We start from the raw sequence: 25,137 nt of genomic DNA, 5'->3' as shown, positions 1-25,137 counted from the left end.
GCTGTCATCTGATTCATGCTGTGCAAACCTTGAGCACCATGAATCAGCCTGGCTTCACTTTTGCAGCCTGATATGTTTTTTTCTGGAACACTTCATAGAAAACAATATAAAGAGCCGTCCGGCTTCTCTGCACATCACTGCAGTTGATTGACAGCTCTCTTTCTCTGTACACACATCGAAGAGACCTGTCAATCAACTAGAGCGATGTGCAGAGAAGCTGGTCGGGTTTTCTCTGAAACGCTTCTGCTGCAATCGTGCAGCCAGGTTTTGATTCATGCTGCCTGTGGTTAGGGAAGTGTGAATTGACTGTCATGTTCCCTTTAATGCAAAAAATTAATTCAAGCAATCAGTCTTATTATTATTATTATTTATTCATTAGATAATTTTTTCTCCCGTTTTTTTCTGTGGGTTTATCTATTGTCATCATACTGTGTAGCATGTGAGAGGAGCAGTCATAATTTTCTTCTAACATTTATGCTTGGTCTCATACCAGGAGCTCCTGCTGTGGTCGTGGCAATTATACTTGCAGTTAACAAAGACTTGTATTTTCTCAAAATCAGTGGAAAATATCCGAATGGATCTGCAGATTATTTGTAAGTTGAGATATAAGCGTGCTTTAATTTAGCTGGTGATGCAATTTAATGTAATAGTGTTGCCTCCAAGGATCGAATCATAAGTAAGGTAATGGGTTGTGTGAGGCAGTGACCGGGATCGTATACCAGGGACGTTATATATCCCCCAGAATGTGTACAGAGACCTATTAAATCCATTGGAGTGCATTGCAGTCACAGATACACCTGCGGCTGCAGAGCAGCAATGAAGGCGAGCATTGACCTGGTCAGGCTATCTGGCTAAGGCCGATTAGTAAAACTCGGCAGGTCCTTCATTTCTTGGAGGAGGCTACAGGAAGGCAGTGGGGGCGGCCTCCTCCCTCCAACCCGGGTTTTCCAGTGGCTCTTGCCACAGGTCCTTTAAAAACCCTGCATTAAGGAGTAGTGTTGTTCAGTGTTGGGACCTGCTAGGAGCATAGCAGGAAAACTCGGCGGGCCTGTGTGTAGCTGAACCCACGCCTGGGAAGGCTCTGCACCCGTCAGGCTCTGAGCGGCCCGGCGCCACCATTGCCCCCGGCAACCGTTGTTTATGGACTCATGTTAACCCTTCTGCGGACCGGAGGACTTTCTGTTTACCTGTGAGTTGCTGAATAAAAGCTGCTTATGTTGGACTTGCTTGGGTCACTGCCTCAGTTACTGCACAGTGTGAACACCGCCGCCTTACAGTTGGCAGAGAGCTGCACCATTTCATTACTGCGAAACTGGCCTGTTTTCATGTTGTTTTTTGTTGTAATCTAGGTTGGATTTTCTTTATGTTATATTTATTTATAAGTAAAGCTGTATTGGTGACTTTGTGAAAAAGGAAGAAAAAAATACTACAAAGATTCATAAAAGAACACAAAAAACACAAGGTAAACACCTCCCTAGCACACGGGCTCTGCTTATGACTGTAGCAAATGGCTTCGTATGTTTTTATTAATTACTAGTGTTGAGCGATACCTTCCGATATCAGGAAATATCGTATCGGATTGGATCGGACCGATACCCAAAAAGTATCGGATATCGCCTATTCTGATACTGGAAACCAATGCAAGTCAATGGGACACAAATATCGGAATGAAAATAAACCCTTTCTTTCCTTGTAGGTTAATTCTACTTGAAGTAAAACAACTAAGAATAATGTAGAATGTATTACGCGAAAAGCCGCCAATTCATCAGCGGCATACACCGGTACCCGACAATTTACAACAGAAAGAATAGAGCTTCACACATAGATTAGATAGATAGAAACATGTCAGTCACATATATATGAAGTACAGTGACAGTGTTGCTTACTGTACTTGTCATTTAGTGTAAAGGATTTATTAAAAAAAATAATAGTGTTTTCATGCACCGTCTCTTTAAAAAAGCCGGCCGGCAATTCAGCAGCGGTACCCGACAATTTACAACAGAAAGAATAGAGTATCACACATAGATTAGATAGATAGAAACATGTCAGTCACATATATATGAAGTGCAGTGACAGTGTTGATTACTGTACTTGTCATTTAGTGTAAAGGATTTATTAAAAAAAATAATAGTGTTTTAATGCACCGTCTCTTTAAAAAAGCCGGCCGGCAATTCAGCAGCGGTACCCGACAATTTACAACAGAAAGAATAGAGTATCACACATAGATTAGATAGATAGAAACATGTCAGTCACATATATATGAAGTGCAGTGACAGTGTTGATTACTGTACTTGTCATTTAGTGTTAAAATAAAGGATTTATTAAAAAAAAAAAATTGGCGTAGGGTTCCCCGTAATTTTAGGCTCTAGCGGAGGTTAAGCAGACAGCTGGGGCAGATGTTTGAAGCCTGGGAAGGGGGTAATACCCACGGAGCTTCCCAGGCTACTAATATCAGCCCCCAGCGGAATACCTAGCCTTTACTAGCTATTAAAATGGGGGACCCCCCCCCCAAAAAATGACGTGGGGTCCCCCCTAATTTAATAGCTAGCAAAGGCTAGGCAGACTGCTGGGGGCTGATATTAATAGCCCAGGAAGGGTGCCATGAATATTGGCCCCCTCCCAGGCTAGAAACACCAGCCGTCAGCCGCCCCAGAAATGGCGCATCCATAGGATGCGCCAATTCTGGCGCTTAGCCTCGCTCTTCCCACTGCCCTGTAGCGGTGGCAGTGGGGTAATAGGGTTGGGGTTGATGTCAGCTTATAATGCCAGCTGACATCAAGCCCAGGTTAGTAATGGAGAGGCGTCTATAAGACACCCCCATTACTAACCCCATAGTCAAAGTTAAAAAAAAACACAAACACCCAGAATAAAGTCCTTTAATTGAAATAAACACACAATTCTTTATTGTTCTAAATTAAACCATACTTACCGTCACGCCCATTCCAGCTGAAGCCAACGATCTCCTGCAATAAAAGAAAAATAATAAAGCAACCTCATCCTTACCTTTCCATGGTTCCCACGATGGCTCCAGCTCTGCTACATCGAGATGACAGGCTGGACCGCAGCAGAACGCTGCCATCCAGCCTGTCATCCCGCAGACACTGAGAAGCGCAGGCATGCTTGCGCTCCTCAGTGTCTCTCTGTGACGGCATAAAGATGAGCCGAGGTCATGTCCAATGAACTCGGCTCACCTCATGCACGTAACTGACAGCGTGGGAGAATTCTCACGCTGAAGCGCTGAGTGCAGGAGAATTTTCCCACGCTGTCAGTGACGTGCATGAGGTGAGCCGAGTTCATTGGACATGACCTCGGCTCATCTTTATGCCGTCACAGCGAGACACTGAGGAGCGCAAGCATGCCTGCACTTCTCAGTGTCTGCGGGATGACAGGCTGGATGGCAGCTTTCTGCTGCGGTCCAGTCTGTCATCTCGATGTAGCAGAGCTGAAGCGGTCCTGGGAACCATGGAAAGGTAAGGATGATGTTGCTTTATTATTTTTCTTTTATTGCAGGAGATCGTTGACTTCAGCTGGAATGGGCGTGATGGTAAGTATGGTTTAATTTAGAACAATAAAGAATTGTGTGTTTATTTCAATTAAAGGACTTTTTTCTGGGTGTTGTGTTTTTTTTAAATACTTTACTAGAAATTCATGGTGGTCATGTCTAATATTGGCGTGACCCCATGAATTTCGGGCTTAGGGCCAGCTGATAATGCCAAGCTGGCCCTAACCCCTTTATTACCCAGTGAGCCACCGCACCAGGGCCCTGGATGAGTTGGGTACAGCGCCAGAAGATGGCGCTTCCATGAACGCGCCATTTTCCGGGGTGGCTGCGCACTGCAATTTGCAGCGGGGGGGAGCCCAGAAAGCTTGGGCCTCCCTGCGCTGCAGATTCCAGCCCCCAGCTGCCTAGTTGTACCTGGCTGGACACAAAAACAGGGCGAAGCCCCACGTCAATTTTTTTTAAATTATTTCATGAAATTCCTGAAATAATTAAGAAAAAAAGGGCTTCCCTATATTGTTGTGTCCGGCCAGGTACAAATAGGCAGCTGGTGGTTGGGGGCAGCCCGTTCCTGCCTGCTGTACCTGGCTGGACACAAATATAGTGCGAAGCCCCACGTCAATTTTTTTTTTATTATTTCATGAAATAATTAAAAAAAAAAGGGCTTCCCTATATTGTTGAGTCCGGCCAGGTACAAATAGGCAGCTGGGAGTTGGGGGCAGCCCGTTCCTGGATGCTGTACCTGGCTGGCATACAAAAATATGGCAAAGCCCACGTCAAAATTTTTGGTAAAAATTAATTAAAAAATAAATAATAATTTAGGGACTGCATCTTTATTAACCCCTCAAGTGTCATTTAGTGTTAAAATAAAGTATTTATTAAAAATAAAATTGGCGTGGGATCCCCCATAATTTTAGTCTCTAGCGGAGGTTAAGCAGACGGCTGGGGCAGATGTTTGAAGCCTGGGAAGGGGGTAATACCCACGGAGCTTCCTAGGCTACTAATATCAGCCCCCAGCTGAATACCTACCCTTTACTAGCTATTAAAATGGGAGACCCCCCAAAAAAATGACGTGGGGTCCCCCCTATTTTAATAGCTAGCAAAGGCTAGGCAGACAGCTGGGGGCTGATATTAATAGCCCAGGAAGGGTGCCATGAATATTGGCCCCCTCCCAGGCTAGAAACACCAGCCGTCAGCCGCCCCAGAAATGGCGCATCCATAGAATGCGCCAATTCTGGCACTTAGCTTCGCTCTTCCACGCTGCCCTGGTGCGGTGGCATGGGGTAATAGTGGTGGGTTTCATGTCAGCGCCAGCTGCCATGAAGCCCAGGTTAATAATGATGGGCGTCTAAAAATAAAAAATACACACTACACCCAGAAAAAAATAATTTATTTGAAATAAAACACACCATTTTATTTAATTCTTAGTTTACTAAAATAAAAATAGTTACCTGTCCACGTTCCTGCGCTGATCTCCCATACACAGCTGTCACATCTGGAGATGGTGACAGCTGTGCATGGCTGCTGTAAGCTCACGCTGCCGGGAACACGTCCGCTCCCGGCAGCGGGAGCCACTGACTGAGGTCACCGGAGTGCATTCAGTCAGCGCAGCTCCGGAGACCTCCTTTACGGCACTGCTGTACCGTGGGAATTTCTCACGGTACAGCGGGGCCGTAAAGCAGCTAACCGGAGCTGCGCTGCCTGAACTCCGGCGAACCCGCTTATGCAATGACGGGGCTGCTTTACGGCCCCGTTATTCTAGCGGCGGCGGTTCAGAGCGGTCACATTCTATGTGGCTGCTCTAAACTGGAGATCTTCGTGGGACACTCGTGGACTACTACGGAGGGGTAAGGATAAGGTTGTGGTTTATTATTTTATATTTTATTACAGGAGATCGATGGCTTCGGGGAATTAGGTGTCTAGGTGAGTATAGGTGTAGTTTTTTATTTTTTACTTTATTTTAGGTGGCGATCGGCGGGGACAGGTAATGTATAAACTAATTTATTTTAGGTGACCACTGGCCACCAATGACATGTATTTAAAATTTATTGGGGACCATGGGGCAGTTTAAATAGCAGGATCAGGCTGATGGGAACTACTGCTCCCATCAAGCTGATCCTGCTGGCACGAGTGGACGGGGGACAGACATAGGCCGATGGGAGTAGTAGTGTCACATCGGCCTATGTTTGCCTGCACGCAGATACCGGCAGACATCGCACAGACATCGCACAGACACCGCGCACACATCGCACAGACACCGCGCACACCCGCACACATCGCACAGACACCCACACACACCACTCATGACGGGTCTGATCGTCAGGGAGGTGAGGCTGACCTGTGCGGCCGTGGGAAAGTTCATGTGAGTTCATGCAATGCAGTCAAGCATGAACTCACGTGAACCCTCTGAGGGCACCGCGGCTACTTCAAATGAACAGCTGATCGGCATCACCTGATACCTCAGCTGTTCATTTGAAATAACCGGCGGGAAAGCGCAGCACAGAACGGGAAAGCCGGCGGTGAAGTCTTTTCACTGCCGGCTTCCCCGCCTGGGTCCTTCGCTCCCCGCTCTTTGGTGCTGCGCTCCCCGCCCGGTCCTAACTTACGATCGGGATGGGAGGTGGCAAGGGGAGCGGAGGACCGAGGTGGGAGGCTGCGGGGAAGCAGTATGGGGCTGTGTGATTGTTTAAAAGCCGGCGGCTTTTTACCGCCCGCCGGCTTTTAAACAATCAGGAGAATTCTCTCAAGCTGGGATGGCATTCTGATGACAGGCTGGATCACAGCTGAGCGCTGCCATCCAGCTTGTCATCCTTCAGAGACACTGCAGAGCGCAGGCATTATGGGAACTTCCGATTCCGGTATTCGATATTCTAAAAGTATCGGAATTAAGTATCGGAATTCCGATACCGCGAATATCGGCCGATACCCGATATTTCAGTATCGGAATGCTCAACACTATTAATTACTGAATAAAGGATTTAATTTTTTTACATTGTGGAATTTTATCAACTTTTTTTGGATTTCCTTTAATATCTAGCCTCTGTAATAACAGAAATGTATCAGAATATCCATGTGTGAAAGTATCCCATTATAGTTTTTGAGTTATAGGACTTGCCCCATGTTCTATCTTCAGGAGAACACCATTTGCTGGGGGAGATTATTATGCCACTAGCCCGATCATTTCGTTCTTTGATGCTGCAATCACAGGCAGCTTTGGATACCCCAATCCTGCCACCTTCAGAGCAGTTCATGCAAGCTCTATAGCAAAGAGCTTGTAAGTGCTGCACTCCTTGCATGAAGACAGGCCACCTTTGATAGACTGGAGTAGTGGTCGGTAACCTAGGCAATGAGCTGGAAACTATAGAATTGAAAAATCCTTTGTTCTTGAGAAAAGGAAAATTTTTAATAACAAGTACATTGCTAAGTTGCATGACAACTTCTTTAAGGCCCACGATGCAGAAATGCTCCGGATTTTTTTCCTCAGCGTTTCGGCATCTCCCTGGCAGAAAAAACGCATACGGAATTTACATGCGTTTTTCCTGCCAGGGACAAGTGGAAGTGAAGCATTTTTGCATGCATTTCTGCATGCGGGTTGTCAAGCGCTTTCCAAGCGATTTTAGCATCACTTGGAAAGTGCTTGACAATTTGGTCACACTATATAAATCCATGCCGGTTGCATGGATTTATATAGTGTGACCCTAAAAGAATGGTAAAAAATAAATATTATACTTACCTTCTGATGGCCCCCGGTGTCCTTATCCGATCCGTTCGGTGTCCCCCGTGTCTCGCGGTGGTCTAAAAGGACCTTCCATGACAGCCGCTTGACCCGCCACATGACTAAATTACGTCATGGCAGGTCCTTTTAGACCATTGCGAGCTGCTGGGGACACTGGACGGATCGCTATGAAGACCGCGGGCCATCAGAAGGTAAGTATAATGTGTGTATATATATATAATATATTTTTTTTTTTTTCTTTTTTACAGGTACTATGGTACCCGGGTCTGGAGGAGAGTCTCCTCTTCTCCAAACCCGGGTACCATCCGCACATTGAACCGCATGATATCCGCATGTGCACATGTAGTGATGCGGATATTATGTGATTCAATGCAAGTCAATGGCGGCGAAAACGCCGCGATTCCGCAAAATAATTGGTAGTGCTGCAGATTTTTCCGCAATGATAATCCGCAGCGGAAATTTCCGCAGCATGTGCACAGCACATTCGGATTATCATTGGGGAACATGGCAGGCCTTCTACCAAGCCTTTTTCAAATGTTTCTGCAGCGGAATTGCCGCTGCGGAAACGCTGAAACATATAGTGGGCACACAGCCTAAGGCTTATAAAAATGAGCAGGTCCCTTGAGTTCAACCTATATTCCTATTATGTTGTCCAGATAAAGGCAAACACCCCATTAGTCAGATGCAAATTGGCCAATATTAAGGAAAAACTTCTAAATGTAATGATAGCGAAAAAAAAACTTTACAGAAGTTATGTACAAGTTAGAAATAATTATTTCATTAATGACACCAGCTCCTTCTCATTTCTTATCTCTTGCCTTTAAAGGGATTGTCGCACAAATGTATCACATTTCTCTATGATATCAAGCCAAATAAAGCAAGTTTTAAGTTGTAGTAAAAAAAATGTAAATGCCCGTGTCTAGATACTACTGTTACAGCACCTAATCTGCTGGTGACCACACATGCGCTCAGTGCCTAGTCACTGCCTGTAATGCCACTTTATGTGGATGTCCTGAGTAAATCAAAAAGGATAATAGGTTTACTATAATAAGTTTGTAAAAGGAATAACCAGACCCAAGCATTTCTTCATTATTCCAATTGGTTTGTTCTTTCTCATCTAACAGAAGAGTAATATGCAATCCAGGGACAACCCATCTTTGCTGTTTGTCTTGTTTGCGCTTTTTAGTACAAAAAAGGCGGCACGCTGGCTCAGTGGTTAGCACTGCAGCCTTGCAGCACTGGGGTCCTGGGTACAAATCCCACCAAGGACAACATCTGCAAGGAGTTTGTATGTTCTCCCAGTGTTTGCGTGGGTTTCCACACTCCAAAGACATACTGATAGGGAATTTAGATTGTGAGCCCCAATGGGGGACAGTGCCGATAGTGTCTGAATTGTAAAGTGCTGTGGAATATGTTGGCACTGTATAAACAAAAAGATTATTATAATAAATATATTCATAGAAATGAAATATTCCTAAATAAGCCAATACCTTCCTTTCTAAATTGTGCAAATAAGGGTATGTGTGCCCAATCAGTATTTGCTTGCAGAAACTTCTGCAGCGTTTCTGCAGGTGCTGCACCTCTCGCCTGCGTATTTGCCGTGCATTTTTCCAATGCATTGTATAGGAAAAACGCAGGCAAATCCGCACAAAGAATTGACATGCTGTTTATTTATACGCACATGAAATCCTGTCAGGAAAATTCCTGGTCATGTGCACAGATCTTGCAAATTCCCATAGGAAATACTGGGTAAGGGTTACAATGCTTTTTTGGCCCATTTCTGAGCGGAAAAAACGCACCGTGTTCACATAGCCTAAAAGAGCTTGTAAGAACATGTCGGAATGTGTTATGTAAAGTGGCAGGCCAGTAATACCATGTACACGGGACAAGAGTCAGATAAAGCTATGCCGTTTTGTGCTTCCGCTTTGTCTTACACTGATAATCTTCATAAAAAATAATTTCCTGGTAACAGCATTTTCTACATTTGTTTTCTCAGTGTTATTTCTCTCTAATAAGCTATTTACTTCTTTATCTTTCTTCTTTACAGCTGCTGGGTGAATGACGTTGTATTCTGGATCACAATAGTTGGCTATTTTGCTATAATATTCCTGTTGAACGTCAGCATGTTCGTTGTGGTCCTTATACAGCTGTGTCGCATCAAGAAGCAGAAACAGCTGGGCTACCAGAGGAAGACCACCTTCCAAGACCTGCGCAGCGTGGCCGGAATCACTTTTCTCCTGGGCATCACATGGGGTTTCGGCTTCTTTTCATTTGGCCCTGGGAGAACAGCTATGATGTACCTTTTTACTATATTCAACAGTTTACAAGGTCAGTCCTGACACACATTTTAGGATGTCTGACATGTTGAAATGATAGATTGTCTGCTATGTGGGTGCCTCCGTAACCCCAATTGATCACAGGGAAGCACAGGGCTCCTTTACGCTATGTGCCCACGATGCAGAAATGCAACTGGCATGGATTTATATAGTGTGACCTTAAAGAATGTTTAAAAAAAAAAAAAATCTATACTTACCTTCTGATGGCCCCCGCAGTCTTGCTTCGCTCCATCCTGGCTTGCCGGCAGCTCGCGGTACACTGAAGGACCTGCCGTCATATGACTATGACGTCAGCGCAGGTCCTTCAGTCCACCGCGATCTGCCGGCAAGGGAGGACAAGCGCAGCGGGGGCCATCAGAAGGTAAATATAATATTTATTTTTTATTTTATTCTTTTTTTTACAGGTTCTATGGTACCCGGTCCGGAGGAGAGTCTCTTCTCCTCCACACCCGAGTACCATCCGCACATTGAAACGCTTGGATTCCGCATCTGCAGATGCAGTGATGCGGAATCCAAGCGATTCAATGCAAGTCAATGGCTGCGAAAACGCAGCGCTTCCACAAAATAATTGGTAGTGCTGCGTTTTTTTCCGCAATGATAACCCGCAGCGGAAATTTCCACAGCACATGCGGATTATCATTGGGGAACATGCCAGACCTTCTACCATGCGTTTTTTAAGAGTTTTTGCCGCTGCGGAAACGCTTAAAAAACGCATCGTGGGCACACAGCCAGCGATTATCTACTAGCTCTCCATAATTGTCTGCACCAAATCTTGCATAGGATATTTTTTGATTTTGATGCAGCTGTTTTTTTTTATTTGAATAATTTTGTACCTTTAAGAAAAGAATTGTTGTGTTGAACATGCTGTTCAATCAGCAGGCAGCATGGAATAGAGATTGGAAATGTTTCCTCTGTAATGCCTGCACATTCTGGACTCAAGACTCCAGGCAATTGTTGAAAGCCATCTCTGTGTATTTTTATAGGAATGGGGGAGCCAGGAAAGCCCGGATATCAGCATATGGGTGTGACACAATTAATGTGGTGAATTAGGGTATGGGTCCATAGTCAGGAGCTGCTGCGTCCAGATGTCTCTGTGCTCCTGCGGTTCAACCTCGGAAACTGAGATGCGGCGCGTCTTTCAGACCCGCAGCATGTCAATTTCTCTTGCGGGTCCGCTAGTGAACTTTCCCCATAGGCTAAAATCTATGAGGAAAGTCCTGACCGTGGGCACATACCCTAAGTGTTGTGACAAAGTCACTGGCAAAGGAGGGGAGATATGTAGCACTGAGATTGTTAGCTCCAGTAATTAAACATAGGAAAAAGGTTCCAGCACACAAAGGAATAAGGGGTTAATCAGCCATCTTTAGCGCAAGGATGATTGAACACCTGTAGAGAGGGAGGAGGTCAGAGGATAAAATACACAGCCTTTAGAGCATTTGGTGTGGGGAGGGCCTGGGGGTGAAAGCTCTGAGCTGTTTATCGCTCACATGCTGGATGTATAGAGATTGCAGGTCTCCTGGCTTGAATGCCTTTGTTAAAGGACATGGAAGCTGGACTTTAAGCCAGGTGGGTTAACCAGCACTATTGTATGGACGTGTCATTTTATGGTTTACCTTCTGCTGGACAAAGACTGTATTTACGTTTTCTTGTGACATGGTTTATGAGGATTGTAATAAACCAGCCGCACTTTAAATAGAAACGGTTCCTGTGTCAGCCTCTTTAAGAAGCCGAGTGAGTCGATCTACCACAATGTATATAAATAGTTCCACACCAAGTGATGCACAGGACAGTGATGGCAAAAAAAACGGACAGTCAGTAAAATGACAATAGGAAGAAGGACAAAAAACTGGCCGACAATAAAAGCCTAGTGTTATGCACACGGCCGGACTGACTGGCGTGTGCGTGTTTAGTGATCCCACTGGACCATGAACCGAGAGTGCCTGGAGGGGCGTAACTAAGTATCTACCCGACCCGACCAAGGTCGCACGACGGCTAACGACGCCAGTGCACCAGGGAGGAACCGAGCAGAGGGACCAGGTGCGACTCCAGGTCAGACCCCGGACACGGCTGTTGACCCACACCGGGGAATACAGGAACAGGCAGGTTAGAGCACCCAGCTGGGTAGGGTCCAGTACAGACTAGGAGACGGGTTCAGAGCCGCAGATGTGGTAATCAAGCAGAGCAAAGCGAAACCGCAGATGCGGTGGACAAGGCTGAGCAGAGCGAAACCGCAGATGCGGTGGACAAGGCTGAGCAGAGCGAAACCGCAGATGCGGTGGACAAGGCTGAGCAGAGCGAAACCGCAGATGCGGTGGACAAGGCTGAGCAGAGCGAAACCGCAGATGCGGTGGACAAGGCTGAGCAGAGCGAAACCGCAGATGCGGTGGACGAGGCTGAGCAGAGCGAAACCGCAGATGCGATGGACAAGGCTGAGCAGAGCGAAACCGCAGATGCGGTGGACAAGGCTGAGCAGAGCGAAACCGCAGATGCGGTGGACAAGGCTGAGCAGAGCGAAACCGCAGATGCGGTGGACAAGGCTGAGCAAAGCGTGCAGAAACCGCCAGAGCGGCAAGCAAGGCAGAACAGAGATAAACCGCCAAAGCGGTGAGCAAAGACAGAGCAGAGGGGACAGGGCTCTGTTCACACGGAACAGACTGGAAGGGAAAGGCAGAATCAGATACACACAAGGTACTTGCAAGGAAGTAGCGAGTGGACTCCAAACTCACAAACAGAAGTACAGCGACAATGAGTAGGAGTTGGGTACAGGTTCAGACTCTGCAGAAAAAGAGAGGAAACGGACAAAGAGACAAAACAGGTAACAGGTTAGGAGACAGTTCAGACAGGAACTGTACCGCAACGAAATACAGGAACGAGCCTAGGTATAGCCAAGTGCTGGTTCAGACACTGCAGCAAAAGGAAGGAAACGGACATAGGGGCAAAACAGGTAACAGGTTAGGAGACAGTTCAGACAGGAACTGTACTGCAACGAAATACAGGAACGAGCCTAGGTATAGCCAAGAGCTGGTTCAGACACTGCAGCAAAAGGAAGGAAACGGACATAGGGACAAAACAGGTAACAGGTTAGGAGACAGTTCAGACAGGAACTGTTACTGCAGCGAAATACAGGAACGAGCCTGGGTATACAGCCCCCAGAGGCAGAAACGAACAGGCTAGGAGCGTGTTCAGACAGGCCTGGAAATACAGCCTCCAGGAAGGCGGACAGGCAGGCAAGAAAACAGAACAGGACCTGGCACATTCAGAATCAAAGAGCACACTGAATGTTAAAGATGCTCAGGCCTCAGCTTCCAAGTGAAGCTGGTTTAAATATCCAGTGACAGACAGCAATAGGCTGAGGACGCATTAGGGGTGTGCTCACAGTAGCTACAAGAATCAGGAAGTAACCGAGCCGCCGCTCTAAGCAGTCAGAACAGAGACAAACAGACAGCATGAATAGAAGCCAGGCTAGCAGACTGGATTGATGATCAAGTTTGCGATCTTGCATAGTGAGAGATGGTGCACCATGCAAGCCCGCCACCAGGTATGTCACACCTAGTATAAAAAAAAATATTAAAATATAATTAACCTTTATTAAGGATCATGAAGGCAACAATAAGAATACAAAAAATACATGAATATAGGAGCACACACCCAGAATAAGTAAAAAAAAAAAAAAAGCGTATCATGGGGAGTCAATTACATAATGGTATAATGCCAGTACTTGTATAAATGTATGTACATTTACAGGCACTCTACCATTATAACTCCCCATAATACGCTGTTTTTTACATGTGTATTCTTAGGCTGCGTGCCCACGTTGCGGATTACAAGCGTTTTGGATGCGGAATTTCCGCAGTGGAAATGCTTGTAAAACGCTTGGTAAGCCGCACCCCATGGTCCCCAATGAGAATCCGCAAGTTCAATGCCCATGCTGCGGATTTTTCCGCAGCGTTTATGCTGCATTCAAAAATCCCCAGCATGTTCATTAATTTTGCGGAATTGCCTTATTTAATGCATGAAAAAACGCAAGGCAATTCCGCATGTCAAAAACGCGCGATAAATGCGCGATAAACGCTTGTGGAATTCCGCATGCGTTTTTCCAGGAGAGGACATGCGGAAATGAAGCAGAAATTTTCTGCTTCATTTCCGCAACGTGGGCACATAGCCTTATAGTTGACTTTCTGATATTAATAGAAGTTAATTATATTTTAATATATTTTTGTTTATGCTGGGCTTCATGGTTGGTCAGTTTGTTTTTTTTTGTCCTTCTTCCTATGTATTTTTATAGGAAGGCTGTCAGTCAATAATAAGGCCGCCCACCAGACTCCTAATCTCAGAATGAGCAAAAGTTTAAATGTATTAATAATACTTTTTACAAAATCTTTTTTTACACAAAATTATACATCAATCTGCTTGGCTTCTCCTGCTCCATAACATGCTGCCTGCAATCATACAGGATCCTTAGTACTTCACTTTCCTTCCACATGCAGAAAAAAACATTCAGAATGGCTCCAGTGTGAATTATTACAGTCTGTGTACAGCGCTTGAAAATGTTTTGCTGCTATATGGGCAACAAGAAATAATTGGTATGTTTCTTTTCTAGGATTCTTCATATTTTTCTTCTACTGTGTAGCAAAGGAAAATGTCCGCAAGCAGTGGAGGCGCTATCTTTGCTGTGGAAAATTTAGACTGGCTGAAAATTCAGGTAATGCTTTTAATGAGCATGCTAATTGCCTCCACTTTAACACTAGCTAATATCTACTATGTATAGCATGCCTCCTGTCTCTTTAATTAACATTGACATATGAAAGTGCATATATTTTCTGGCTAAGACTGTGTGCCCACGATGCGTTTTTGAAGCGTTTCCACAGCAGCAAAAACGCTGCAGAAAAACGTCAAAAACGCATGGTAGAAGGCCTGCCATGTTCCCCAATGATGATCTGCATGTGCTGTGCACATGCTGCTCAAATTTCCGCTGCGGATTATCATGGGGAAAAAAAAAAACGCAGCACTACCAATTATTTTGCGGAAGCGCTTTTTTCGCCACCATTGACTTGCATTGGAAGGCTTGGATTCCGCATCACTGCATCTGCAGATGCAGAATCCAAGCGTTTCAATGTGCGGATGGTACCCGGGTGTGGAGGACAGGAGACTATCCTCCGGACCCGGGTACCATAGAACCTGTAAAAAAAAAATATATATAAAAAATAAATATTATATTTACCTTCTGATGGCCCCCGGTGCGCTTGTCCTCACTTGCCGGCTGCTCACGGTGGACTGAAGGACCTGCACTGACTTCATTTAGTCATGTGACGGCAGGTCCTTCAGTGTAGTGTACCGCGAGCTGCTGGCAGCCAGGACGGAGCGAAGCAGGACTGCGGGGGCCATCAGAAGGTAAGTATAGATTTAGTTTTATATTTTTAAACCTTCTTTAAGGTCACACTATATAAATCCATGCCGTTTGCATGGATTTATATAGTGTGACCAAGTTGTCAAGCACTTTCCAAGTGATGCTAAAATCGCTTGGAAAGCGCTTGTCAACCCGCATGGGGAAATGCATGTGAAGAACGCTTCACATCTGCTTGTCCCTGGCAGGAAAAATGCATGTACAATCCGCATGTACAATCCGCATGTACAATCCGCATGCGTTTTTTCTGCCAGGGAGATGCAGAAACGCTCAGGAAAAATCCGGAGCATTTCGGCATCATGGGCACATAGCCTAAAAGGCATTTTCACAATAGGATTTAATAAAAAATCTATGTATTACAGTATATAGCAGAATGAGTTAAAGAGAACCTTAAACCAGTTTTATCAAGTTAAACTGGCCACATAATAGAATAAAACATAGTTTTAATTCTTGAGTTTCTCATTTCCATTGCGGAAATGTTAGCTTGTAAACTTTAGATTCTAATTTCCACTAAAACCAAGGAGAGATTCGTTGCCAGAGATTAGTTTTTGGGGGCTTTTACATTTTCCCCTGTATGAAATTGACTAATAAAAGTAGGAGGTGTCATGCAGGGGGAAAAAAAAGAACACTCCCCCAGAGAAGGTCAGACCGGCTATTTCTGTTTGAGACATGTAATGACATAGTGCCCTTCTATCCTCACTGATTTCACTGCCGTCACCTGCAATGAATACAGAGGGCAGTAGACTATAGCTGTGTGTTTTTACAAACACCCCTGCAGCTTTCATCCCATGGCATCGTCAGTGTAGTGCGAGGAGGAGTAGAGCAGAGCTGTATTTCATAACAAACACCTATGCATCTGCAATTATAATCTCATCGCGGTATCAGTTCTGCTCTACTCCAACTTCCTCCCAACTGACACTGCCATGGGATAAGAGCTGCAGATGCAGAACATGTTTATAATGACGCACAGCTCTGCTTTACTCCCCTTCCCAGCTTGAAATTACGAAAGATACTAGCAGTGAGATCAGTTAAGAGAGCTGAGCTGTGTGTAACTACATGCCTCACACAGAGAATGCCAGGTATGATATGCCCTGGGGGCATGTTCTTTTTCTGCCCTTGCATGACGCCTCGTGCTTATGATTGGTCAGCGTCATGTAGGGGGAAATTAACTGCCCCCAGAGAAGACTATCTGCTAACGTCCTCTTGGAATCTAATCTTTACAAGCTAATATCTCCACAACGGAGATGAGAAATTAAAAAATGAAAACGATTTATTCAGCTCTGCAGCCACTATTCCATGATGTGGCCAGTTTAACATACTCAAACTGGTGAACAATCCTCTTTACTGTGAATCTGTCAGGGACAGAGCAGTGAAGACATTATTGTGGCTTTTTTAAAGATTAGATTAACCAATAAACATGTTTTTCTGTGTATTTGTAGCTAGATCATGTAGTTTAGAATTAGTATAAAGGTCTGTTTTTTTTCCAGACACGACATTAATTTTAGCCTTGAGCTGTGTCTGGTATTATTATTATTATTATTAAATATTTATATAGCGCCATTAGGTTCCTTGGCGCTTTACAAGTGTGGGGGCAGACAGGGACACGAACATGAAACATCAAACGAGGCGCACTGGTACAGTAGGGCAGTATTGCCGCTATGCTTCAGAAAAGCATGCATCAATTAACGTAACAATAACTTTGGAACGACTTTATACATCCCACATCTCATACGGTTTTAATTTTTAAGAAGAAGGTTTAATAACTCCTTCGCACCATATCCATTTTCCGTTTTTTCCTCCCCTTCTTCCAAGAACCATAAGAACCATAACTTTTTTATATTTCTGTCAATATAGCCATATGAGGGCTTGTTTTTTTTACCGGAGAAGTTGTACTTTTGAAAGACACCATTGATTTTACCATATAGTGTACTGGAAAACGGGAAAAAAAATCCGAAGTGCAGTGAAATTGCAAAAAAAGTGCTTTTTTGGGTTTTTCTATTTTCCATGTTTACTATAGGGTAAAACTGACCTAGCAATATGATTCCCCAGGTCAGGACAAGCGAACAGATACCAAACATGTATGGTTTAAGTGATGAAAAAAAATTCAGAAATTTGTATGAAAAGTTTTTGCGTTTTTTCGCCATTTTCCGAGACCCATAGTGTTTCCATTTTTCAGGATCTGGGGCTGTGTGATGGCTTATTTTTTGTGACCTGAGCTGATGTTTTTATTGATACCATTTTGGAGTAGATATGATGTTTTGATTGCCTTTTATTGCAATGTTGCAGCGAACAAAAAAACTTATCTGGCATTTTGATTTTTTTTTTCTCGTTATGCCGTTTACCAATTGGATTAATCTATTTTATTTTATATTGTGATTGATACTTTCTGAGCGATACCAAATATGTGTATTTTTTTATTATTGTTTCATTTTCAATGGAGCAAAAGGAAAGGGATATGAACTTTTCTTTTCATATTTTTAAAAACATTTTTTTAAAATTTTTACTTTATTTAATACTTGAAGCTGCAATAGTTCGATCACCTGTGCTATACATAGCAGTGCATCAGAAATGACTATCTCCTTTGAACGCTGTGTCACAAGTGTGCCGCATCCTGCTGGGACCTGTGGTGCAGCTGGGATCAGAAGATCACTGAGATTAGCTGATCACAGGTCCTCTTTGGAGTCTACGTGACCATTCACATGAGTGGCTCAGGTTTGATTCTTTTTGTATGGAAGGGGTTAAGAGTTCTTGGTTTAAGTCTGCTGAGATTCCATTTGGCTTTGGTCTCAGCTGCGGCTTATTGGTAACACTCCCCCTTCACTATTTTTAAGCTCACTCCTGGCTTCTTCCCATGCTAGCAATAGGTTTTTCTATCTGTGCCTTACTTACCTTGAGTAGCGGTGGTGTTCCTGGAGAAGCTATAGAGTTCTTCGAGAAGTTATTTGTGTTCCTTTTGATTACTGAGGATTTCCATTTGTTTGTGTTTCCTCTGTCTCTTTCCCTGTTTTATCTTTTTGTAGTAGTAAGACTAGTGTCTTGCTGCCCTGCTTACTATCTAGGGCTAAGACCCAGGGTCACCTTAGGCACGCGACAGTGCACGGGGAAGAAGGACCTGGCTAGGGCGATAGGGAGGTGAGTGTTGAGAGGTCACCATCTTCTCCCTCTCCCTATCGTCAGGGCTCCCCTTTACCAGCTCCCTCACCCCCTTCATTTGCGTTGCACGCCGGGCATCTCCCTGCCCTGGCTTGACATGCTGACCACGAGCCGGCATTCACAGTAGTATCATAATGACAGGCACGGGGGTCATCTGCAGACCCCGGAGTGTCATAACAACCCATCGGCGCCCCACGATCATGACAGGGGCTCCAATGGGTGGCCGGAATTACGCGCTTCCGGCCGGCATAGATTAAATATTACTGGTTAACAGCGGCAGATGGAGCTCTGATCCAACCACAGCTGTTAAAGACACATGATGACTGATTATATTAGCTGTCATGTGTGGGGACAGATGTGGGCTCAGTGTCGGAGCCTGCATCAAAGTCAGGGACACGACATATGATGTAAAATTCCGTCATATGTCGTGAAGGGATAACTCTAATTTACAAAAAAATATTGAAAAAATTTGCACTTTTCAAACTCTTAATGTTCCATTAAAACAGATATTCAATGACGTGCTGAACAAAGCCACATTCATGACCCAAAGTTCTGCCTGGCGACGATCTCTGCCTGCTCAGAACAGTTGTGGACCTCTTCTGCCTGTGATCTTCTTGCTTCTAGTGATGTCAAGTCAACAGAGCAGCATCTCCTCTTCCGCTCTGTCGACTGGCATCACTGCCAAAGTCGTGCTAATTGACAGCCAGCTGCACACTGCCTAACTGAGGAGAACAGGTTGTCAATCAGTATGACGTCGGCAGTGATGCCTTGTCAGAAAAGCAGAACAAAAGAGAAAGAGCTGCTCTGTTGACATGAGGTCAAAGGAAGCTGGAGAGTCCTCGCCTGAGCCAGTAGAGATTGTCGCAGGGAACAAGCAGGTAGTTAGCAACTACATGCTGGTAAGTCCTTAGCCTGATACGAAAAAAGAATCAAAGTCCCGGATAACCCCTTTAAATTAAGACACTGATTTCTTCAGCAATAGATAGAAAATATAAATGTGTCAATGGATTTAGCTTTTGAACACCTGCATATACTATATAAGCAGTTTGGGGATTTGATCTTAAAGATGGATTGTGTTGGTTTGGCGATGCCTCCTGTAACTGCATAATTATAGTTACATATAATTCAAATACATTTTTTTGTGTTTCATTTAGACTGGAGTAAAACAGCTACCAACAAATTAAAAAAACAGACTTCAAAGCAAGGAATATCCAGCAGTTCCAGCAACTCCATTCAGTCATCCAGTAATACTAATTCTACAACATTACTAGTGTCCAATGATTACTCACTGCACCCCAATGGAAACGGTGAGCTTTGTATGCCTTCTTTCTGGCTTGACAATGTTTCAAAAAAATCTTGGGTGTTCTGGAGCTAGGACGCATAGGTGGGGTCAGCAGGCTTAGCTGCAGTCGAAGGAGAGGTTGGCCAGAGACTTTCCACTGTTTTTTGGTCATCTAAATCTGCTGAGGGCAAGACAATTCAGCACTGGCCACCCCTTCACCTTTCCACACACATACTTACTCATGGCAGCTGCATGATGTGCCCACTGCCAGTTCATGATGTGCCCACTGCCAAGGGCCAAACAAAAGTGTTCACACCAGAGGGAAATGAAAAGCTAAGATTTCTGCTGATGGAGTAAACAAGCGCAACATAAATTCTTTTATAAAAATTGAACTAACTAGAAATTCTGGTATTTAGTTTGTTAACCAACTGATCCACTAAATTCTCTATTTTTAAGGCAATGTACTTAAGGAGAGAAATGGTGTTTCCTTCATGCTGCCGAATGGTGAGATGCCACTTCAAGAATTTCCCGGAAGACCATCTAACACAAATGGTGATGTACAACAGAATTCTTTGAGAAGGACTTCCAACAAGGGAAGCGTGCATTTTATTGATCAGATATAGCTGGATCTTATGCTCAGTTGCCATGAATCTTTGACTGGGAATCCTGCACTCTAGATGTGAGAATACTAGCAGCTTGTGTAATTCAAACATTCATTAAACGTAGCTGCCTTGGACTATCGAGCACGGCTGAAATTAGAGCACATGATACAAAAAGTCGCTGTTACCCTAAACAAACTTGTCGAAACCAATTGACAAGAACTGAAATTTGTGAACAAGTGAAGTTTAATGGAATGTGGGAAACACAGGAAATAATGTTTATGCCTTCTTCAGCACATTATCCACTTTTCTTTACTGTATTTTTATATTTAATTTATGCATTGTTAAGTTTAATATAATTGTTTGTATACAGACTTGGCCTGTGAGATGTATTATTAGTTTAGGCTTACTAATCGTCATTTTTTTGTTGTAAGTACTATAGGAGTTTTCTTTTCCATTATTTTTCTCAAAAAACTGGATTTATTTTTTGTTCTGTAAGACAATACTGCCACAGATATGGAATTTTTGTGAGATTCTCCTTAGACGATGGATGTGATATCATCAATGGAGTATTGAGTTTGAATTTAACCCTAAAATTCATTGGTACGATGAAGAATGTTAAATTGCAATAGCAATGTCTCTGACCAAATATGTCTTTTTGCATATTTGCACATATTAATAAAGTTTGCCATATTTGGCTTATCACGTGTACAAATAAGCTCTGCATCCATATAAGAAACAATGGCACCTCTATAAAGTGCTTTGCACACATTGAAGAAAGTGCACACCCAGCTAATCTGTTACACATTTAAAGCTATACAACCCCTGGCAAAAATTATGGAATCACCGGGCTCGGAGGATGTTCATTCAGTTGTTTAATGTTGTTGAAAAAAAGCAGATCACAGATATGGCACAAAACTAAAGTCATTTCAAATGGCAACTTTAAGGCTTTAAGAAACACTAAAAGAAATCAAGATTAAAAATGTGGTACTCAGTAAGGGTAATTTTTTTCAGACCAAGCAGAGGGAAAAAATTATGGAATCACTCAATTCTGAGGAAAAAATTATGGAATCACCCTGTAAATTTTAATTTCCAAAACTAACACCTGTATTAAATTAGATCTGCTCGTTAGTCTGCATATAAAAAGGAGTGATCCCACCTTGGAGAGCTGTTGCACCAACTGGACTGACATGAATCATGGCTCAAGCACGAGAGATTCAATTGAAACAAAGGAGAGGATTATCAAATTCTTAAAAGAAGGTAAATCATCACGCAATGTTGCAAAAGATGTTGGTTGTTCACAGTCAGCTGTGTCTAAAATCTGGACCAAATACAAACAACATGGGAAGGTTGTTAAAGGCAAACATACTGGTAGACCAAGGAAGACATCAAAGCATCTAGACCGGAAACTTAAAGCAATATGTCTCCAAAACAGGAAATGCACAATAAAACAAATAAACGAATGGGAGGAAGCTGGAGTCGATGTCTGTGACCAAACTGTAAGAAACTGCCTAACGGAAATGAGATTTACATACAGAAAAGCTAAACATAAGCCATCATTAACACCTAAACAGAAAAAAACAAGGCTACAATGGGCTAAGGAAAAGCAATTGTGGACTGTGGATGACTGGATGAAAGTCATATTCAGTGATGAATCGCGAATCTGCATTGGGCAAGGTGATGATGCTGGAACTTTTGTTTGGTGCCATTCCAATGAGATTTATAAAGATGACTGCATGAAGAGAACATGCACATTTCCACAGTCTTTGATGATATGGGGCTGCATGTCAGGTAAAGGCACTGGGGAGATGGCTGTCATTACATCTTCAATAAATGCCCAAGTTTACATTGATATTTTGGACAGTTTTCTTATCCCATCAATTGAAAGGATGTTTGGGGATGATGAAATCATTTTTCAAGATGATAATGCATCCTGCCATAGAGCAAAAACTGTGAAAACATTCCTTGAAAGAAGACACATAAGGTCAATGTCATGGCCTGCAAATAGTCCGGATCTCAATCCAATTGAAAATCTTTGGTGGAAGTTGAAGAAAATGGTCCATGACAAGGCTCCAACCTGCAAAGCTGATCTGGCAACAGCAATCAGAGAAAGTTGGAGCCAGATTGATGAAGAGTACTGTTTGTCACTCATTAAGTCCATGCCTCAGAGACTGCAAGTTGTTATTAAAGCCAGAGGTGGTGCAACAAAATACTAGTTATGTATTGGAGTGCTCTTTTGTGTGTTTGTTTTTCATGATTCCATAATGAATTGAGTGATTCCATAATTTTTTCCCTTTGCTTGGTCTGAAAAAATTACCCTTACTTAGTACGACATTTTTAATCTTGATTTCTTTTAGTGTTTATTAAAGCCCTAAAGTTGCCATTTGAAATGACTTTAGTTTTGTGCCATGTCTGTGATCTGCTTTTTTTCAACAACATTAAACAACTGAATGAACATCCTCCGAGTCCGGTGATTCCATAATTTTTGCCAGGGGTTGTACTTCTCCTAAGCTGGACAAAGGTACTTACCAGATTGATACTGGAATATACATTGGGGTCATATGGACATTTTCCAGAATATCTTATTTATATATTATGGATTTTTTACAGTGAATAGTGCTTTGAATACCTGTTTATTTCTGAAGAATAACCTGGCTTTTAAGATAAAATCTTATCAACCTTGCCGCCCGTCTTTGGTTTTGTTGAATTGAACAAATAAACCTTTGATATAAGAAATTCATTCAAACCATGAAATCTTTGGTATTAATTTTCTTGTGGTCTTGCATAGGAATATGCATATTATATAGGGCACAAATGATTTTTGTGATGTACACTACTACATAAATAAAAATCTAGAATTTCACATTTACATGTCATGCTCTTATAAAAAAAAAATGTACATATATCAGTATGATTTTTATTTTATTTCAAAATGTAATATCTTGTTTTTCTGCTGAATAAATTATCATTTAACTTAACTATATCTACTCATGTATATTATACATTATACCAATATAACATTAATATGCATCTACTGTTTATAAAAGAGCTGTATTCCCATACTCTATTTCAGGCAGAACTGGAAAAATAGGTTTTAATTAGTACCGTATTCAGATGTTAGCCAAATGCATTATTATATGACACCAAATTACCATATAGTGTCTTTGCTTGTGGAAATTCAAGTTTAAGTTTTCCCCAAGAAAGCTCAGCCAATATGCATATGTCTTTTAAATGGAAACTGAAGACATGGTTTGTAGAAGTATTGCTGTTGCAGCAAACATTCATACATGGAATGGTATAGAGATATTATTTTTTATGTTTTTTTATTATTGTAATCTCACTTCCATCATTTCTCTGAATACAGCAGATTTAAAATGTTCTACTATTGCATTTATTTATTTTTTTATATTCTTAAAGATTACAGCAGTATAAAATGTTACTAACAGGAATAGTGTGTTCCTGCATAACTTCCATTAGCTTTGTGTACATAATAACAATCCAATACAGCCTTAGGACAAGGGCATATCAAGGGGGAGGCAGATGGGGCATTTGCTCTGGGTGCAGGGGGGAACCGTAGCTTAGGGCCACCTTTTGCAGCGGTCCAAGGTGTCTCCCAGGCTGCTGCCACCTAGACTGGGATTCTGCCTTTTCTGAGCCGGCTATTAAGCTGACAGCTGACTAAGAGAAGGTATGACAGGCTGGCTCGTTGGATTCAATTATGATTGTGTCTTTTAGACCCAAGCAAAATTGAAGCCCTGACAGCCGGCACTGCTGATCACGCTGATGACGTCCATCTCATGTGCCGCATAGGTGGTAAAAGTCGGCCCAGTAAATGTTCTAATAGAGCTGAAGAAGCTGAAGATTTATTGTAGTAAGAAATCTTATGAAAGGAGAGTAGAGGGAAAAGAAGGAGATAAGGAGTTTGAGGAGGCAGTATAGGGTGGGTGAAATGTGTGGTGAGACAATATGGGGAGCAGTGGCGGAGGGGAAATGTGTGAAGAAACAGTATTTAGAGCAGGGGGAATGTATGAGGAGACAGTATGGGGAGCGGGGATGTGTGAGGAGACTATATGGGAAGGGGGGTTTAAGGAGCCTATGGAGAGTGGAGGGGGATGTGTGAGGAGACAGTATGGGGAGCAGAATGTGTGAAGAAACATAGGCGTGGCCTAGTGCAACATGTGAGAGGATGGGAGCAGAGGAGCTCCTGCCAAGCATCAAGCTAATCCCTTGTACAGGGCCTGAAGATTGCTTTTAAAAGTAATGTACTACATTCAGGATTCCCTGATGCCCATAGAGATACCTTTACCTGGCACCAGAATGACTCAAAAAAGTCACAAAAAGGCGCCGGAAGAAGTGGGTCTGCAAACCCTAGATGGCCAACTTGCTGAAGACAGTGGGAGCTGGTGAGTCCCGGAGGAGGTAGCCGCCAGGCTGGAGCAGTTTGCTCACGCAGAGTCACAGGAGTCTGTGCATGATGGAGGTTGTGTCCCTGTAGCCTCAGCACAGCCGATAGCTGAAGGAGATACAGTGGAGTCAGGAGAGGAGGGGACAGGAGAAGTAGATGATGTGGTTCAAAAGCAAAAAGACTGCAAAATTGCTAATGGCGTTCTATCTCCTACTATTATGCAACACAGTTTTCGCCAAGTTGATCTGCAGATTTCATAGGAAACCATTTTGAAAAATGCTTTCTTGGTTGTTGTGCACTGTAAATTCTCTTTATCTACTCTGACTTTTCAGTTGGGTAGTCCCAGGGAATATATGACACATATTCGCCATAACCTACAAAAAGTGAAAGACAGTACAAGGGCTATGGAGGGCAGAGTCGACAACATTGATGATCAACTGGCTTGCACAAGGAAGGAGAGCAGGCAATCGACACAAAAAATAGCAGCACTTTTAGCCAAAACGGACGACCTGGAAAAAAGGTTGAGACGCAACAACATGCGTCTCAACCTCATTGGAGTGCCTGAAACAGTGGAGGGTCCTTCTACTACTGAATTTTTTGAGAATTTGCTGAAATCACGGATTGTCCACACCCTCCTTGACATCCACCACGACCTGTCTTAGCCAAAATCATACACTACCAGGACAGAGATATCATTCTTAAACAAGCAAGACATCAACCTGA

General features: G+C 43.2%; 1 protein-coding gene across 3 annotated transcripts in view; it reads left to right on the top strand.

Annotated features, from left to right (window-relative positions):
* ADGRG2 (adhesion G protein-coupled receptor G2) overlaps positions 1-20,892 on the top strand; it is a 209,729-nt gene extending 188,837 nt beyond the window's left edge. For all 3 annotated transcript variants that reach the window (XM_073667454.1, XM_073667458.1, XM_073667447.1), the window contains 5 exons: positions 494-593; positions 9,283-9,563; positions 14,172-14,273; positions 19,283-19,435; positions 19,867-20,892. In XM_073667454.1, the coding sequence (XP_073523555.1) occupies positions 494-593; positions 9,283-9,563; positions 14,172-14,273; positions 19,283-19,435; positions 19,867-20,033 (803 nt within the window). In that variant the 3' untranslated portion in view covers positions 20,034-20,892. The remainder of the gene's footprint in view (positions 1-493; positions 594-9,282; positions 9,564-14,171; positions 14,274-19,282; positions 19,436-19,866) is intronic.
* The last annotated feature ends 4,245 nt before the right edge of the window (positions 20,893-25,137 follow it).

The sequence above is a fragment of the Phyllobates terribilis genome, unplaced genomic scaffold (genome assembly GCF_046119375.1).
Source record: "Phyllobates terribilis strain yellow unplaced genomic scaffold, ASM4611937v1 Scaffold_2__4_contigs__length_985480577, whole genome shotgun sequence".
NCBI lineage: Eukaryota > Metazoa > Chordata > Amphibia > Anura > Dendrobatidae > Phyllobates > Phyllobates terribilis.
This window is presented reverse-complemented; position numbering and strand designations above follow the sequence as displayed.